Source organism: Microchirus variegatus (assembly GCF_963457635.1).
Source record: "Microchirus variegatus genome assembly, chromosome: 11".
Lineage (NCBI taxonomy): Eukaryota > Metazoa > Chordata > Actinopteri > Pleuronectiformes > Soleidae > Microchirus > Microchirus variegatus.
This window is the reverse complement of record NC_139812.1, coordinates 25251111-25270906: the sequence shown is the minus strand read 5'-3', so window position 1 is coordinate 25270906 and position 19796 is coordinate 25251111. Positions and strand designations below refer to the sequence as shown.

The 19796-nt window shown below is 42.7% G+C and overlaps 1 protein-coding gene across 1 annotated transcript in view; it reads left to right on the top strand.

Moving 5' to 3' along the window:
- The window catches only part of LOC310934376 (protocadherin-15-like), a gene marked incomplete at both ends in the record, with an annotated part of 242963 nt that overhangs the window by 94680 nt on the left and 128487 nt on the right, over positions 1 to 19796 (top strand). The window contains 5 exons of the mRNA XM_083898086.1: positions 320 to 454; positions 9096 to 9245; positions 12205 to 12398; positions 14800 to 14932; positions 16312 to 16391. Coding sequence (XP_083754212.1) covers positions 320 to 454; positions 9096 to 9245; positions 12205 to 12398; positions 14800 to 14932; positions 16312 to 16391 — 692 coding nt within the window. The remainder of the gene's footprint in view (positions 1 to 319; positions 455 to 9095; positions 9246 to 12204; positions 12399 to 14799; positions 14933 to 16311; positions 16392 to 19796) is intronic.

Below are 19796 nucleotides of genomic sequence, written 5' to 3'. Positions count from 1 at the left end.
TTATTTAGACATGAAACATTTCCTCCTTCCCCGTCTTTATCGATGCCGTCTTCTTACAAACACTGCTTTCTACTACTTCCACCTTCAGCTACTTCTCGACTCCTTTTTTTTCCTTTTTTCCGTCTTCTGAAGACTGAAGTGAGTGGTATGCCATCGAGATTACATTTTCAACTCTGATGGATCAAATTGTTAGCGTTTGATCGGGTTTCTCAGTTCCCACAGCTGCACCTTTTGGAAGGGGAAAAAAAAGAGGGAATGATGAAACACTCACTGTTGTCATAGTAACACCCTCCCTCTTTGTATATCTTTATGTCGGAAGACGAGAGACCCCATGGTGAAGATTACCTTGAACGACTACACCGCCGTCTTTGGCCTGACCCCGGCCGGATTAACCCGCTACCTGAGGCTCCTCAAACCCGTGGACCGCGAGACGCAGATGACCTACACGTTCACGGTAAGTCGATGTTTCGACGAGACGCGGCTCTCCGCGCATCCGCGTGACCTACATCTGGCTTTTTATGTATATTATTAGAACATCACACAGGTCGACACCACACACACACACACACACACACACACACACACACACACACACACACAGAGGCACTTTGCTGAAACAAAGCTGAGCTGACAGTTACAGAACAATATGACCTTTATCTGCAGTTTCACTGCAGACAGTTCACTTCCTTCTAAAAAAAAAAAAAATGTACACGCAAAGGTGAGTCGGCTTTGTTTGTTCACCGGAAAGAAATAGAAGGTTTTATGTAACCGTTTGTATGTTATTGTTATCGTCTATATGTCTGAAATCCTTCTTATTATTACCTCTGTGGGAGCTTAAAAAACCCCAATTTAGCATAAACTACCGTTCAAAAGTTTGGGGTCACTGAGAAATGTCTCTTTTTTTTCAATGAATATAACATTAAAGGTGCATTTTGTAATAAATCTAAAGCAACTGGCCTTAAAATCCTCCTAATATGTCACAGAGACTCAGGAATAATGTTCATATAACAAACTGAACTCACCAACAACAGTTGCGTCATGAAAATCAGATTCTGATACAAATACGATTTGAGGCTGCAGAGTCATTAGATTGAAAGGATTTCATTTTGGGTTTGTTAGCCGTGGGTTGACAGGATGGCCACTTCATTTCTATTTACAGGCCTTTTTGGACACGAAGAACATTGTTGACGCACGCAGCTCGGACTGTTTGCCTGACTTTTTCCCATTTAATACTTAATGGGGGCCATTACCGCCGCTTAAAAGGCTTCGTTCCTGGTCGCGTTTGTCCGTTTCCATCCATTTTTTTGCCAATGCTTTATCCTCCACGTGAGGGTAATTGCTGCTGACATAGGGCGAAAGGCAGGGAACAACCATTTAATCTCACACAGGCTCTGCAGGTTTTTTTAGGCTGTGGGAAGAAACCGGAGTCACAATGCTGGACACTACACTTTCTAGTAAAAATAATTTAAAAAACAACAACCTTGAACCGAATCGTCTCGTTTTCATACTTTGCAAATGGAGGAGCTGAGAGTGTTGACGGGATGGAACGGATGGAGAAGGGTTCCAGGAATCGCTTGTGACGGGGAAAATCCCAGCTAGAGTGAAAGAGAAGACGAGCCGCGCGACCGCGCTGTGATGTATGGATCGGAGACGGCGCCCCGTTAACGAGACAGGAAGAGCTGGGGGATGATGGGGTTTTTTTGTGTGCGATGGTGGAGCGATGAGGGCGGACGGGCTCGGGCATGAGCACATCAGAGGGGGGCACATGTGGAGAGGTTTGGTAATAAGCTGACGGCGGCAACATTCGAGGTGATGTGGACGCGTCACGAGAGGAAATGAAGAGGATGCTGGAAGCTGCCAGGCATGAGAAAACGAGTGCGGCTGAGGATGATGGTATACGGGATCTTTAATAGAGTAGCTATAGGCAACTGGACTCGCCTAAGTAATGTGGATGTGACAGGTGTGTGATGCAGAAGGATGGAGAGAAAATGGAGGTGAGGCGTTAAATCCAAAGCAGCCAAAAGCAATTATGCGTTTTATTTGTCGTCGCGGCAGCAATGAGTGCGGATGATTACAAGTAACAATGTGTACGTATAACAATGACGGTATTAACAAGCGCTCGTTATAATAATAATAATAATAAAGGTTAATTTGTCTGCACAGCCTGAATTAAACGGAGAAACTGGAAGTGCTGTTACAAAAGTACAAAAGCTGTTGCATGAACCTTACTGAGGTCGGCGTTTTGTTACCTCAGGCTTTTCCCACTTTTTTCGATGTGTTTATGAGTTCATGAGGTAAATTTTCTTAGCATTTCTGATCAAGACACTAGTGTACACTGTCAATATGGACTTAAAATATCCTTGGATTGCCAAAAAAAAAGTTCAATCTTAAACAATATGAGTAACTTTTGAACTTCTTGCGATTAAGAAAAAGAGCGATTTAACACCTTGTGTCATAATATAAAGATAACCGTGTCAGATGTGGATATTGCAGATTTGCAGGATCATGTTGTTGGATCATGTGTTGTCGGTGCTCGCTAAAGTAGCTTGGGCTAGCTATGCGCGTTACTTGCTCAAAGGCATCTCGGGCAAATACGGCAGCTGCCTCCATCGTGGAGGATTCCCTTGGATTATAGAGAACAGCCGCAGAAAATCAACAGTGAGCTCGGTGGGGAGGGAGGAGGGATGATGATGATGATGATGATGATGATGATGATGATGATGATGATGATGATGATTCCGTTCACTGTTGTTTTCGGATATAATCCAGCGTGGAGGTGCTTTGGATGAGGAACTGGCTAATGCCGTTATACAGTGTTGGGAAAAGAAAACTGCATCATGGCACTTTCCCATGATACAGTTCTAGCACTACTCAGCTCGGCTCCACTCGGCTTTACTCAGTTTTTTGGGGGGGCTTTTCCGTTAGGGATAGTACCTAATTCTTCTGGCAAGGTTCCAAGCGAGCTGAGCCGATGCTAAAATGTGACGTCAACAGACTGCCGGCCACTGATTGCTTGGTCAGAGAGTGTCGTCACAAGCGCGACGTCCGACTCAAGAGTCCAACGGGACAATGACGAACTGTAGATCAGTTTAAAAAGACTTCAACAATCCGGAAAGCATGCGTTAAAGGTGCATTATGTAATAAATCTAAAGCAACTGGCCATAAAATCCCCCTTATATGTCACAGAGACTCAGGAATAATGTTCATATAACAAACTGAACTCACCAACAACAACAGTACAGCCAAAATATTTGAATTAAAAAAATCTTTTGCAGACTGCAAATCATGTTTATGTTTTGAAATCATGTTTTCGCATGTGGCGCCGCCTACCGCCGTCTACCAATCATTGCAGTCAGTAGAGTCTCAGCTGCCGCGCAACCACAGGTTGCCAATTACGTCAGAAAACGAAACCTAAAAGACCTCGGTATTTTGAATTTGAGTGTAGTAACCGTTTTTGGCCACACTCTTACATATGGCGCCTTTAATCTCCAACATTTAGCGTTTCAGTCTGTGCTGCAGTCGTGCAGGAAGTACTGAACTGATTCGAATGATTCACTTACGCTGAAAACAACTGCTTTGACCGTCACTAGCTTGTGTCGTATATAAAACGGCGTCACTGCGGTTTCATGCAGCCGTGCTCTGATTTGACCCGCCCACATTTAGGAGGTACTGCGAAGTCATGGAAAACGACGTGCCTGATCATGCAATTCCTTCATTCTCAGTGCTCAGAATGCACTTTACAGCAAAAAACGGATCGCGCGCCTCCATTTTGCAGTGGCGACTACTATGTGTTTAACTTTTTTTTTTTTTTTTTTTTACATTTTGATTGCTCCACGGGCTTCTTTGAAATGGACGCCACGTTCGATGCGAGTATTTAAAGTCCAAACCTCTCCTCCCCGGATCATCAGCAGCAGCAGCAGTTTAAAGGTCAGGGCTTCAAGTTCCATCAGGACTCTGTGGCTGATTAATGTATACGAGGGGTGTTCTCTCTCTCTCTCTCTCTGTCAGCATTACTGCGCTTTCATCGATGTCAAACAAGCCTGACCCACCAAAGTAACTTGTTTTCTTGTTACTTGCTTAGAGGGGGGCGCGGTACGGGTACGGCGTCTTGGGAAATACAGCCGCTGCCTTCCATCACCGAGGATTTTCTTTGGATCAAAGAGCACCGGCAAATCAACAGTGAGCTCGGTGTGGGAGTGATTCCCCTCCGGAGAGAGGAGGCTTGATTCTGTTCTGAAGTAATCTGCGTTCGTCCGGGCTGGTTTCAGGTTCTTTGGACATCGGCTCCAGCAGTTAATGAAGATTTTTTCAATATATACTGTATATGTGCCGCGTTGACCCTGTTCATTCCGCATATGCAGAGTTTATCTGGCGTAGTTGGAATTGAACTTGACGTGTGGTTCCCGTGTCGTCTTTGCTAAGCTTTCAAGCGAAAGGATCCACTTTGAAAACACTTTATAGTGAAAGCAGTGGTTCTAAACGGTGCGTTTCTTACATTTCCACAGCCACCTTGGCTTTTTCTTTGCTGCATTCACTGTGAGACTTAAAGTCAAACCGCTCTGCTTTGTGCTCGCCGTCTGAATCTGAAATGTCTCCGGAACATTTCGCCGGGTTTTATTCAGAGTTAAATGTGTTTATTGCTCGGGCGAAGATTCAAATGGTTGCTGTTGAACCTTGTTTCCCTGACATTTTCTGTGTATTAAAAGGTCTAAGGACGACCTTCCGAGTTACGTATGATGTTTTAATTGCCAAACGCCGCCTCCGCACAAAAAGCCATAAATATAGAGTTAGATTAATATTTAAAAGTATATTGATAATTATAAAGCGTTCTTTGTCTTGCTCCAAGTATTCATATAAATTAAATGGTACAGTCATTAGTATAAATTAAGTCAGGGGGCAGCATGTGAAAACTAATTTATTCTTCCTTTGTATTATTTTTGGCTGGGGAAATTGTGAATATAAAGGTTAAGTCGCAGACATTTGCATTTTTTTTTATACTGAGCAAACAATGGCAAAGTACCTTTGTTACCAAAAACACAATATAACACTAACACGTGACTGTATCGGCGGATAGGACAAGAGATGATAGGACAGACGGCTGCAGTCTCCTTGGATGACACGAAACAAATGTTCCCAATCATTTGATAGCACTGTACTTTTTATCGTTTGTTGAGAAAAGGGAGAAGAAAAGAGCCGTTTTTCAAGGTCACCAATGGCAAAATTAAATGTAATGAATAAATGTGCATCTGAAGAAGGTCAAATGAATCTGATATTGAGCTGCAATGCTTTGTTTTTACGATGAAAGCCAACGACATCCAAATGAGCTACTCTGGTTATGTTCTCTGCAATAAAGTTTATTGATCGATATATCGATCTATCGTGCTATCGTGCTATCGATCTATCAAGCTATTGTGCTATCGATATATAACACTATCGACCTATCGGGATATCGAACTATGACGCTATCGATCTATCAAGCTATCAAGCTATCGATCTATGATACTATGATATATGAAGCTATCGATCTATGACGCTATCAATCTATGACGCTATCAATCTATCGATCTATGGCGCTATAGATCGATGATGCCATCGTTCTATGCCGCTATTGAGCTATGATGCTATCGACTTATCAGGATATGGATCTATGACGCTATCGATCTATCAAGCTATCGATCTATGACGCTATCGATCTATCAAGCTATTGTGCTATCGATATATAATGCTATCGACCTATCAGGATATCGATATATCAAGCTAGCGATCTATCGTGCTATCGATCTACGATGCTGTGATATATGAAGCTATCGATCTATGACACTATCAATCTATGACGCTATCGATCTATGGTGCTATCGTTCCATGCCAGTATTGAGCTATGACGCTATTTAGGTATCGTTTATCGTGCTGTTGATCTATCATGCTATCGATCTATCGGACTATCCATCTATCAAGATATCAAGCTATCAAACTATCGACTATCTAGCTATTAATCTATCGAGCTGTCGATCGTTTCCTCTGCCAACGTTGTTCTGTAATTCTCTACGTCTTTAAAAAACTCCTACCTAGCTAGGACGTGTGTGTCTGGTGCTGCAAAGCAATTTGTGTTCTTCTCTCGTGAGAACAGAGACTTCACAAGACCCTCCTGACTCTGAGGACTCCAGGTCGGCAGCCCTGCTCTTGCAAGCCTGGTTTTCCACTAACAGACAGAAGGGGGGGGGCAGTAGAGAGAAAGCCCCCCCCCCCCCCCCCCAATCTTCATCGCAACATAGTGACTTGAAGTTGCACGTATCTGCACTTATCCTCGCTTTCCAATACCTGCCATCATGTCCAAATCTTACATCATTATATTACGCCTACTTCAATAACCTGCATAAATGCACTTTTCACCTTATTTTCCCTACGTTTAAAAAGACACAACACAACACATTTGGAGTGTCTGATCAGACTTTTCGGGTGAAGTGCTTTCAATTCTCAAAAGGTTGTCAAGGAGGAGAAAGTCTCGTCCGGCACGTCATCCGACTCACAAAGAGAGAGGAAAGAACTCGGATACAATTAAGATAAATGTGAGCCTTTTAAAAGATCCTCGTGTTAATGTTCTTTCTGTCGGTGTGAGGCGGAGGTGGAGGCGAGACACACGGATCTCTGTATGTATTCCGTGTTTTAGCAAAGACGTGTGGCCCGTACTTGCACATGCATGCGAGTGCATACAAAATAACCCCCCAAAAAATGTGGAAAAAGGATGTGGCTGCAGAGAAGCAACACAGAAAAACAGTGTGTGTGTGTTGTCTTATACTGTATGTTATCATGTGTTTACGTCCAACACTTTTGCTGCGAATGTTTACCCATCTACTCGAGGAAATCCTCCTGATGCACGCCATAACCGGAGATTTTCCATTTGAGTTCTAAGAATGGATATATTTTTTTTTCCGTGGGAGAGAAAAACAAACTGCTGAGAGAAAAAATGTACACGGTTATCGTTCGGATGTGTTTACCTCCACATGTCTGTTGTTGTTGTTGTTGTTTGCCTGGCATCGCTTTACATCTCCCTTTAAGTATCGTCGTCACCAGTGACGAATAAAAGAGCAGTTTGCTCATTTTATGAAGGAAAAGCTTGTATGCACAACATATTAGCAGTGAATAAATTGAATATTCTGAATCGGAAAACTGTTTCAACGTTTAAGATACAAACATGAATTGACTGAATGAGGTTGCTTTGCTTTGTGCTTGGAGACTAAATGTCTAAATGCTTCTGAAGTTGCAATGTTTTGGCTGAAGAGCTTCAGATGTTGTAGAAATTAGAAAATGGATGTGTCCAAAATGGTGTGATATTTCGATATTATGGACACAGGGGTGTTATTAGACTTAACACTTCGATACTTGGCCAGGTTTCTGTCCCTTCGGACAATCGTGGGTGCCTTCCCGATTTTAGGCTGGTTTGAAGAGATTATCAGGCCAAATGATCCTGTAGTCTGAGGGATCAGTCTCCCAGATTTAAAATCGTACATGTTTGATATTTACGTAAGCAGAACCCCGGCAATAACCAACGACAGCTAGCAAGTTGATCGGGAAATGGATGTTTTTGCGTACTTTTGGTTAGAACCGTAACTTGTACAGGCCGAGTTGATTCGGTCTTCTCCGCCATAGTTCCTTGGGTTTCTCAGGACAAAACTTTGCACGAAAACGACGACTACGACAATCCACCTCCAGGGATTTGGGATGTGAGATCCCAAATCCCTGGAGTCTCCTCCTCGATTAATGATTGGTCCTGCGTCTTGACCGCATCGTCTAATCTGTGGCTTTCTCAGGATTAAAAAAACGTTGAACATCTGTTCCAAAGTTTGTTGGTGTCTGTGGTTTTAGGTTTTTACTTAATCTTGACACAGGATTCTTGTAAACTCTTTGGGGTCAGACCATTTTCCTGGACTCAAACCGGGTTGGTAAGAGGGGGACTGTATCTATGTTCCCCGGGTCCAATGTTCCCTGCTTTGTATGTGACTGGGGAACATAGGACCTTTTTTTTAGAAAGGTTATGTTCCCCGCTTTCACCCAAAGGTACCCGGGGAACATAACCGGGGAAACTCACTCTCTCTCTCTAACCCTTACCCTAACCCTAACCCTTACCCTACCCACCCTAACCCTACCCTACCCTAACCCTTACCCTTTACCCTGGAGCTCCACACCCAGGCTTCCACAAAGTGGGGAACATAGGACCTTTTTTGGGAAAAACGGGGAACATAGGACCCGAGGAACATAGGTACGACCACTTAAGGGGTTCTCATTGGAGTTATCAAAGTACAAAACATGTCTCAATAGCAGTCTTTTTATGTCGTGCATATCTTCAACCAGTTGCCTGAAGAAATCAAAAACTGCCTTCATGCCAAGGTGGTGAATCGTCTCAATATTGAATATTGACTTGAAGGACAGTCCCAGGTCTGGATGTCCACACCGGTTCACACCGCCTGGGTGTCATCCCTCAGTCTCATTAGTGCTAATGTAACCTCATCCCTTCCGATTGACTTCATTGAAAGCTGCTTAGCGCTCGCGGAAGATTGCAGCGAGTGTTTTAACGCCCGACCCCTTCTGTTGCATCTCCCCTTGTCTCAGCACATTGGCTTCACAGACACTAACACATTTATCCTTTCCTTTTCCGAGAGACGAACCTTTTGATCCGACGTATATTTCCCTGGCCGATGCTTTCTTCAGAGTTCGGTTTATGTGGCGTTTCATTTCCTTTCGACTCCCCAGAGTCCAGGGACCTGCATAAATACCCAATCACCACCCTTTATAAAATACATATTTACCCCCAAGCTTTATCCTCAAACCTTCATTAGGGAGTCGCACTGAATCACACCGAGTCGAGTTGAATAGATCCATAATTTAAATTTAAAATTACATCATAGCCTTTATTTGTCTAGATACGAATCCAATCAGCCTCTGAGGCAGCGATACACGCACCTTACGCATATCTTTCATCATGTTCTCGTATTATAAAGAGAATGAAACAGTAACACGGGGAAGTGTGAGTTACTTTATTTCAGCAGTCTATAGTTACTTAAGCTACGATGTGTGTTTTTGTGTGTGTGTATTCGCAGATGATGGCATCAGACGGCGTCCAGCTGAGCAGCCCCGTAACTGTCAACATCCTGGTCCTTGATGCCAACGACAACACGCCCACGTTCGCTGAGGTCTCCTACAGTGTTGAAGTCTTTACAGACATGCAGCCGGGGGAGACGGTACTCCAGGTAAACCAATCCAACCTTCCTTTCTTCCTTCCTTCCTTCCTTCCTTCCTACCAACCGACCAACCTGCTCTGCTTGTTTCAGTCTCCTGCTGAGGCGCAGCGCCGCATGTCGCCGTCTTTGTCCCCGTCACGCGCGGGAAATCTGTCACACACACACATGTTACGCTCTCGCGCCCCCCAAAAGCAAATAACCATAACAATCCGGAGCGCTGTGTTGACAGGCAAAAAAAAAAACCCGGGAACGGTTTCCTCCATCTCATCTCCAGTCATGACAGACAAATCAGTGGAAAGGTTTTTTTTTTTTAGCTGCACATCCTCACTGTACCTGAAACCCAGCAGCACCCATGACTGGAATTTTTGAACGATTTTAGTCGGCTGTGATTATTTTTATGGACTGGGAACATTTTGAATGTTGATTTCATGAGTAAAACTTGATTAAAAGGTCATGATATCCTTTTATTTTCATTTTCCACCTCCACATAAGGGTCACGGTGGGGTACTGTACCAATCTCAGCTGATATAGGGCGATAGGCGATAGAGTCACACCCTGGACAGACAGATCGATCGTCCAGTCCATCACAGGGCCGCACATATAGAGACAAACAACCATCCACTCACACTCCAGTGTGCAAATCAACTGTTCCCAAAATCTGCATGTTTTTGGACTGTGGGAGGAAACTGGAAAACCCGGAGAAAACCCATAGAACAGGGGTTCTCAAAGTTTTCATACCTGAGGGCCAATTTAGGAACCCGATATTGGACTGAGGGCCGCCAAAGGGAAAAAAGAGGAAAAAATACCAGAAAGAAATCCCATTTGTAATAACTATGTTGTCCCAAATGTGACAATTTTTAGCAAAAAAAAAATGTCGGTCCAAAATTTGACAAAAACGTCATACTATACTATATCGTCCCAAATTTGACAATTTTTTTAAGAAAAAATTTCGATGCCAAAATTTGACAAAAATGTCATAATATACTTTGCCACTATGTCATCCAAAATTTGATGACATAGTAAATAAAATTTTGGATGAAATAGCAAATACAGTGAGCGTAAGAAGATGGATGGATGGAGTAAATACAGTTGTACAGTTTACACTTATTGGTCTGTATCCAGTAATGTCCAATAAACATTTTACAAGCTTAGTAGCTCCTGGATTAAAACTATCAACTGTAATTCTTTGCGGGGCCGCCAGAAATGTTTCTGCGGGCCGCCATTGGCTCGCGGGCCGCACTTTGAGAACCGATGCCATAGAACATTTAAACTCTATACAGAAAGACCCTTGTTCTTCTTGGACTTCTTGCTTCAAAGGCAAGAGTGCAAACCACTTCACCAAAATCTAACCCTAAATAAATGGAGAAAAGTCCTATAAATTCACTACTGTTCAAAAGTTTGGGGTCACTTAATGAATCATAAATACACTCTATACATTGTTAATGGTTAGTTAGTGGTAAAGGACTATTCTACCTGCAAACGTCTGGTTTTTAATGGAATATGTACATAGGTGTATAGAGGCCCATTTCCAGTGTTCTAATGGTACATTGTGTTTGCTAATGGCGTTAGAAGACTATTGGATGATTTGAAAACCCTTGAAAACCCTTGTGCAATGATGTTAGCACAGCTGAAAACAGTTTTGCTGGTTCTTTGACGAAAGAGAAAAATTATTATTTTGAATAGAAATCATTATTTCTATATTTTATATTTTATGTAGAAATTGTATAGGTGACCCCAAACCTTTGAACAGTAGTGTCTATGTTGAATAGACAATAGGTTGGTTTCAAAAAGACATTCGTTTTAGGCCTCAATCATGAGTTTCAGTTCAAGAGAGCGTTATGTCAGTATGAAAGATACACCAACAACTGGCGTCGTCCAATAGGAGCCTGGTTGCAGGTGCTGTATCTGAAATTAATTTCACATTTACAAGCGCGCACGCCGCGCACACGCACGCTTCAGAATGTAAATCGATAAATCTGTAAACGTTGGGGCTTCCATCATTTGGCCGCCGCTGCGATCGCATCATCTATTTCCGCTGATCTGTCCTTTCAGCGGCACGGCCTCGCCACAAGAATGTCACGCACTAAAAAGGTCAAGTTTAATCTGTCTTTTAAAAAAAAAAAAAGAAGAAGAAGAAGAAGCAAGCTGTTCCACCTTCACTGAAATGAGGCCAAAGGGTCACAGAGGGTCCTGGTACGACCGCTTAATCGATTTTTATCAGCAGTTTATGAAAGCCGCGCGGCTGCTTCCCGATGATGCTGCTGCTGCTTATTTGATGCCGCAGCTTTTTGTTGTAACATTGGCTAATGGAAAAAAACGAAGGCCCGGGTAGCTTGGATTAAAGTTTGAAGGCCTAAGAGATATGAAGCCAACTATACCAACAGGGTTCATAATTACAAGCAGCAGGATGCCCTAAATCACCGTCTTGAAGAAAATGGTGTCGGGGTCTAATTTGATTTGATAACAGATTCTGTAAGATTTATTATGGAGTTTTTTTTTTCTCTCTCTCTCTCTTTAATCTTGCTGCTTGAATAAAGGGTTTTTTTTTTTTTTTTTTGGTCAGTTATCTTTCAAAGGCAGCGTGTGGTTCATTTGCATCCATTTCAAACTTAATTGATCATTAAGGTAACCAAACTGTAATCTGGGAACGCGAGGAAACGGGGGGGGGGAAAGCCAGTGGTGTTTTCCGTGTGAGGGAGGCAGTGAGTACAGTATACTTTTAGTTAAATGTCAAGCATTTGTTCACCACCCACACGTGAATCAAAGGTCATGTGTCCAACAGACAATAACACGGCGGCAAAATAAATTCCAGCTTGGCGAGTTGACAGTCTGGCCTTGTAAAACCGCAGATGATAAAAACGGATAAAAAGCATTTGTTTCCTACTGCTGTAAAACTACACATTTGTACTTTTACGACTTGCATATTGTGAGCGGTCTCGTTCTTTTCGTTCCCCTTCTCTTCTCTCAGTTAAAAGCAGCAGATGCCGACGAGGGACTCAACGGCCTGGTGACCTATGAGATCCTCGCCGGCGCCCTGGGAGACTTCGTCATTAATAATCGCAGCGGACGCATCACGGTGGCACCCGGTGTCACTTTAAGTGTCGGGCGGTCCTACGCGCTGACAGTCAAGGCCTCCGACAATGCACCAGAGACCCAGAGAAGGTACAGTAGCCGCCGGGAGTGACAGGTTTATTATTGCAACGTGGTTTTCGTGTGGCGCGCCGGAGGGACGGATGTTTCAGAGTGTGCTCGCGCTCAAAGGAGCCGTATCTTGGGAGAGTGTTATATATTATTAAAGGCACAGAATTACCAAAGATATGTTAGCAGAGGTTAAGGAAACGTCATACAAATGTAACTCCCGCTTTGGCTTCATGCGGAAATGGCTCCTTAAAGGGATAGTTCGGAATTTCGGACATAAGACCTATTTTCCAACTCGGCCGGTGTGATGGGAGATGGATGCCGAGTTAGCTGGTGCTATGGCTAACGCAAGTCAATGGTACACGCTAGCATGGCATTAGAAACCGTGTACATATCTATGTTAATAGAATGTTTGAAATAAAACCAACCTTGCAATTTGAAGGATTTATGTCTCAGCAGCAGCAGCGCGTCTGATTTGGCGGACTGATTCCGCTGCTCCTGAGAAAGTAGTCCCTCAAAAATTCATGCGATGCGAGGTTAGTTTTGTTTCAAATATTATTCTATCAACACAGATATGTACATCGATAGTCTGCCATTACTATTGATTTGCCTCTGGTGCACTGTAGAGTCGGTATGAGTATTTCTAATGCCATGCTAACTTGTACCATTGACTTGCGCTAGCCATAGCACCAGCGAACTCGGCAACTAGAAGAACCGAATGAAATTTCTTGAAAACGTCTCCAGACGTCTCCATCGCACCGGCTGACTTGGAAAATAGGTCTTATGTCCAAAATTCCGAACTATCCCTTTAAACTACACGACAACCTTGAGTTTCTGGGAAGGAAAGGAAGAGGGGTATACAGGGTTCCCACGTCTTGGCTGGCATCAAATTCAAGGACTTTCCAGGACCAATTCCCTCAAATTCAAGGCTTGAATCTGCTGACACGGGTTGAGATGGGAGGGCAACTTGTTAAGAGCCGCTTTGTCCAAGTCAGTCTTTGTAGGTCATCATTTGCTCGCTCTTTGCTTGGCTTTACTTGCTCATTGTTCTGCACGGAATCTCACGTCAACGGTGGCGAGAGAGACAGTGGACAGTCTTTGTCCACGACGATGCTAGTTACTAGGACACAACGTTTGTTCTGCGTACGTACATCAGGCAATGCAGCGCGCGTGAAACAGTAGGTGGCGTCGTAACAAACCAGGGAGACATTTTTACCGAAATATCAACTTTCAATTTCAGTGACCCTTGTCTATTTAGGGCCTTTGAGATGCTTTAACTTTTAAGGATATCAAGGACCCACGGCAACCCTGGCTATAGCACTCTCCATTATTTCTCCTTTGGATTGCAGTACCCATGTCAAACTCCAGTTTTATATCTCACATGTAGTCCTTTTAAGCCACATTCACATAACAAATTAGCAGGTATACCCAGGGTTTTTGAGCTCTGGTGAACCCACTAAACTGGTCTTTCAACTGGTCAAAATGAAATTAAAAAATATTGAGCACTCTTCTTAGTTGTTTTCTTGCCTACCAGGGATTTGCATGTGCCAAAAATTTTAATAAAATGAAGAAATGCGCATGTTTACCTGGGGTTTATAGGAGCTTATAGGAGTGTCTTTAACCTGAGAGTGATTAAACATATTCACACCTGTCAAAAACGTTTTTTGTTTTTTTTTAACCAGTGGGATTATGATACGAGTTTAATTTTGTGTGTTTTCTCAGGGTTTCACTTTGCTTGAGTACACACAGCTTACGTCGTTTTTTACGAGCGTTCTTTCATTCAGCGCTTGCTCATAGTGATTCGCGTGTTTTCATCAAAATGACACAGAAAAGTCCGTTTGTGCTCAATGTTTTGAGAAACACTATTTCTGACAAGCTGTTGTGAGAAAAAAAAACACTGAAAGCATGTGGTAAAAATGTCTCCTCTTCATCTTGTCATTAGAAAAGCAAAGTGACTCACAATGTGCCAAAAAAACCTCTTCTTTGTCAACTCTCAGGTCGGGAGTATCAGACGTTCTTGTCGGAGGTGGAAATAATTGATCTATTATTTACGTCGCCAAGCAAAACAAAGACTAACAGAGACGCATTCGATGGAAATTATTTACAACCAGTCACACAGCAGGCCGCAGACTGACATAATTATAGGGTAGAAAGGTTGTTTTGTACGTCGGTGTTTTTTTTTTTTGCAGGCGTTTAACAAAAGATGTCGCACACGATGAATGAATATTAAACACAGACGTCACAGTTCCATTTTCACTTCTTTCCACTGTGAACAAGCGGAAAGGTTCTTTTTTTATCATTAAAATCACAAAAAGAGCTTTGATATTTGGATTTATATATATATATACGGTATGGTTCTCCACGGTTGTCGAGGGATAAACGTGATGATGTCAGTCGGCTGATGCGTGGCTTTCTTTACTTCCAGGAGCTCCATCACGACCGTGTACATCGAGGTTCTGCCTCCCAACAACCAGAGCCCGCCGCGCTTCCCCCTCATCACCTACAACCTGGAAATCAGTGAGGCCATGAGGATAGGAGCCATTCTAGTCAATTTGCAGGTGGGTGTCTCGCTAACAGGTAAATGTGGAATTCGATGAGGTATTTTTATGACCGACACCGGCCTTTAGCATTTAAATTTGTGGCTGCAATCCCTGTTCACAACATCATGGAGCGCAATTGTCGAAGTTTCCAGGAAAACTAAATTACAGAGCCCTTAATTATACCCTGTATTACTCTGTGTTAAAACACGTACACTATATGGCCAAAGGTATTCGGCCACACCTGTTAAGCATTGAATTCACATGCTTCAGCATACCAAGACATTTTGGACAATGCTATATGTCCAACTTGGGGACGACAGTTTGAGGGAGGTCTATAGAGACAATAAAGACATGTTTTTGACCTTTGAGTTTGGAGTCCTGACCTCATCCTGCATCGAGCACCTTTGGGATGAACTGGAACAGCTATTGTCTCGTCCCCAAATCGGTCCCTGACCTCTGAAATGCTCCAGAGAATGAATGAGCACAAATTCCCATAGATGCAGTTGAGGAAATGTTCAGGAAAGTCCTCAAAGTTATATGAAGATATACGTATAAAACCCGTCAGTGAGCTTTACCAGTGAGTAACTGCATCTGCACGGCTGCCTTTGGTTAGCTAGCCAGTTAGCTGAGATGTATTTGTCCTGAAATGTTGTCTTAAAGCGGACCTAGACAGGAAGTTACAATTAACGCTGTTTTTTAGTGTGTATCTGCGTCATCACCTTGTTTAAGAAGCCCTGAAGGTTCTAAACAAACAGTTCAGCCACTGCTGAGAACGCTGTGTTTTATTGTAATCTCGGGCTCAGCGGGATCTCTGAAAAAACCCGGTCCGGTTACGTAAACACCGGTTCTCCGGAACAGCAGATCGTGCTGCTCCGGGCACTAGTTCGGGCACATCCGGTTGCGTACATTGACCCGCAGAAGAAGAATAACGTCCGTTGTGGAGGTATTTCACGACTGCGACGACATCAGAAGAGATATTTGTAAAGTCGCTTAACGGGGACTTTAAACTTTCTCTCCGCGTATATCCGTCTATATTTAAATGCATGTCCACTGCAGACCCAGCGCGGCTTCTCCTTTGACGGAGAAGTTTTGTAGCGTAGCTAGCGTGTATCAAATCACAATGAGCTGCGTTATCGAGCGGTTGGAGCAAAAGACTGAAACACAAAGAGAGTTTCTTGCCCTTCAATTAAAATTTTAATTGTGAATATAATATCAGCCTTAATCTCTAAATGACATTATACTGTACATTTCTTACATAAAGGCCCCATAAGCTTTTTCGGCAACACTATCGAACCTTCACTTCAGTATTCTCGTTGCTTATCCGGCTTGTAGTTTTTTAGCTTTAATGGCAACCTCATGACCTTCAAGCTTTCTCTTCTTTTTTTATATCCCCGCAGGCCACAGACAGAGAAAATGACCCCATCACCTACCACATTGTGAGCGGGGATTCCCAGAAGGTCTTCAACCTCTCTGAAACGTAAGTTCAATTACTGTTCCAGTGCAGGTGCCGCGTCCAAGACTTACTCCAGATGAATGGCTGGTTGTGGCAGTAGTGTGTGTGTGTGTGTGTGGGGGGGGGGGTTGGATAGTGTTTATCTTTTCTTTTAGCACCACTGTGTATGAGTTAAAGGCGCCATATGTAAGAATGTGGCCAAAAACGGTTACTGCATTCGAATTCAAAATACCGAGGTCTTTTAGGTTTTTTTGTTTTCTGACGTAACTGGCAACCCGTGGTTGCTCGGCAGCTGAGACTCTACTGACTGCAATGATTGTTAGACGGCGGTAGGTGGCGCCACATGCGAAAACGTGATTTCAAAACATAAACATGATTTGCAGTCTGCAAAATATTTTTGTTTAATGCAAATATTTTGGCTGTACTGTTGTTGTTGGTGAGTTCAGTTTGTTATTTTAATATTATTTTCTGTGACATAGGAGGATTTTATGGCCAGTTGCTTTAGATTTATTACATAACGCACCTTTAAGGGATCAATACAAAGGTTGCTTAATTATTTATCAACTGCATTCTTTCATAGAAATCCCTCCGTCAATACACAGGATGTTTAACCCGAGAACACTATCTCTACACCATCACTAACGGCGGGGGATTTTTACACGAGATAATAAATACACCCAATAAAAAGTACTTATATATATAAATATATCAAAACATGACAATACATGACAAATTTGAGTAGTGTTCTTTTATTTTAAACTGTGTCATGTCTAACAAAATGAAAGAAAAGCGTCATGAGGGAACAAATATAAAAATGCTCCAAAATTACTGGAAAATTAGGAATTTGGGAACAAAAAATAAATAAATAATGAAGATGAAAACTTGGTTTCATGAAAATCACATACATTTATTTGCTAACCCGGCAATGGTGTTCTTGGGTTAAAATGGCTGCAAACAGTTGTGCTACGTTTGCATCTTCATCTCGTCACCCCTTAAAAAAGGGCTTTTTGAGGATTCCCTAAAACCACCGTTTTAGGGTTAGGATAAGGCATTTAGAGTGTGTGTAATGAGTCTTATAAGTTTGGTGATCATCATTAGCTTGCGTAGGGATGTGTAGATGTGACAGTAGTGAGTCGATTTTTGCGCTGTGTTTGGATGATTTATCATTTTTGCAATTTACTACACGATGTTGTTTATGAACGCTGGCGTTTGCTGTTGGCACCAGAAAGAATGAAGCCGAGTGGGGAACAAAAAGCACATCTATCTACCTCCATCTGAATGAGACGGATGTTTACACCAGGTCTGAATGGCGCCAAAGACGAGATCGAGCTTCGAACAGATGTCGAGAGCTCCCAGAGATGTCACGTAACCCGGGTTGTTTTCCGCGGCATCGGTGCCAGTGGTGTTTCGATCGCCACCGTTCATTTCAAATCCACGGAGATCGAGCAACGTATCGCAGAAACCTTACAGACGCTATTCCAGACCTGACATCTTCAACTTTCTGATAAACTTTGGCTACTTTTTGAACATAAACAAGGCAGTTAGAATCAGTATTTTTTTTTTTTGCACGCACACCAATTAGCAATAGTGCAATATAGCAGCGATCCAAGTCCTTTGGCGATCTGGTTTGCTTGTTCTCCACCTTCATGGCGGTTGGCGCGATGGAATTGCGTGATGTCTCTCTGTGTGTTTTAATGTATTAACGAACTGTTGCTTTACATCAGTGAAAGTATCCCGGAGGTCTGCTCTTTGTTAATAGTCGTCAAATTTGAAAAGTCACTTCAAACACCGTTTTAATGGAATTCTGTGTATGTTCAGAATCAGAAGAGTATCTCTCTGTATCGTTGCAGTCGGCGATGTATGCCAAAGGAAAAAATGATCAGAAACATGAATTTTTATACAGCGCCAGGGCAATTAGGCCAGAGTTGCCAGAAGCTCATAGGCGGAGTTGACTTGTATCTCAGAAGACGAACATGTGTGGAGAATATAATCACACGGAATATGATTTATTTTTCCACTGGAGTTTGGTCTTCATCCATCCCCATCTGAGCTTTTTTTTTTTTTTTTTTTTTTTTGTGCTGTCTGACAGAAAGCCGAAGCATTAAGGACCAATTATTTTCGGCAGCGGCAAAGAGACGCAAACATGTTACCTTACCGCTCATAATCAACATCAGCAATTCAGAAACCCACCTCGGTAAGACCGTTTCTCGGAAGCAAGGGCATCAAATATTAAAAGTGTTCTGTCCACTTCCCTTAAATAAGCAAGCAAATAAGGAGAGAGGAGACATGGGGAGAGTGAAAGTGGAGGACCCTGCCAGACACGTTTCTTACTAATTGATTAAAGCTTCTTTTGTCTCCATCCTCAGGCTTCCAGCTAGGCAAAGATGAGCCATGTTGCAGCACTATGTCCCCTGTATTTCTCTATTTTTTACTCTTATTCAACTCCACAGTGTTGAAATGTATTTATTTATGAAGGGACATTTCAAATATGCATTCGTCAGAGTCACTAGAATTGTCTTGAAAATATGGTGCAATATAAGGTAGAGCCTCTATACGCCGGTGACCAACCAGACATCAGTAATCAATCATCATCATTGAGACATCAATGCAACCCGACCTTCAGAAAATGTGAAGGAGGGAACTGTTTAGTAGGGGCTGTTTATTGTCAAGAATATACACTCTTAGAAATAAGGGTTCCAAAACGGTCCTTCTTTAAGGGCTGAGGTTCTATCTGGAACCATTTTCTTCTGAAAAAAACCTTTTCAAGGGTTCTTGGTAACACTAATGGTTCCAGTAAGAACCATTTTGATCCAGAGAATCCTTTAAAACCCCTTTTCTGAATAAAGGACTCTAAAAGGGTTCTTGTTGGAACCCTCCAAAAAGGTTCCAGGTGGAACCTTTATAAAAAGGTTCTACCTGGATGGCTTGGCTTTTGGATTCAGTTTCAGAATGCACCTGAAATGCACAATAACCTTTACAGGTGAACTCAGAAGTGAACCTCCTCTAAACCTTTGAATGCACATGTCCAATTGTTCAATGTTTCAGTTCTTATTGAATCACATGCTGTTCTCTAAGAAGGTGATTCAGTGCAAAAATCTCAGAAAAAACCCGGTCCGGTTACGCAAACACCGGTTCTCCGGAACAACAGATCGTCCTGTTCTGGGCACGAGTCCGGGCACGTCCGGTTGCGTACATTGAACCAATAAGAAGGAGAATAACGTCCGTTGTGGAGGTGTTTCACAAGCGACAGTGTCTTCTGACTCTGGGTCAAAGGTCGTTAAACGGACTGTGGCGGGGAGTCGTGAAGAAGCTATTTTTAAACATTGTTAAAACAATGTTTTATTAATGAGTAGCAGTGCATCCACCGTTCCAGAGGGGGGAGCTGCGCTTCTGAGAGTGGGTGTACTTCCGGGTACTGGCCAATCACAA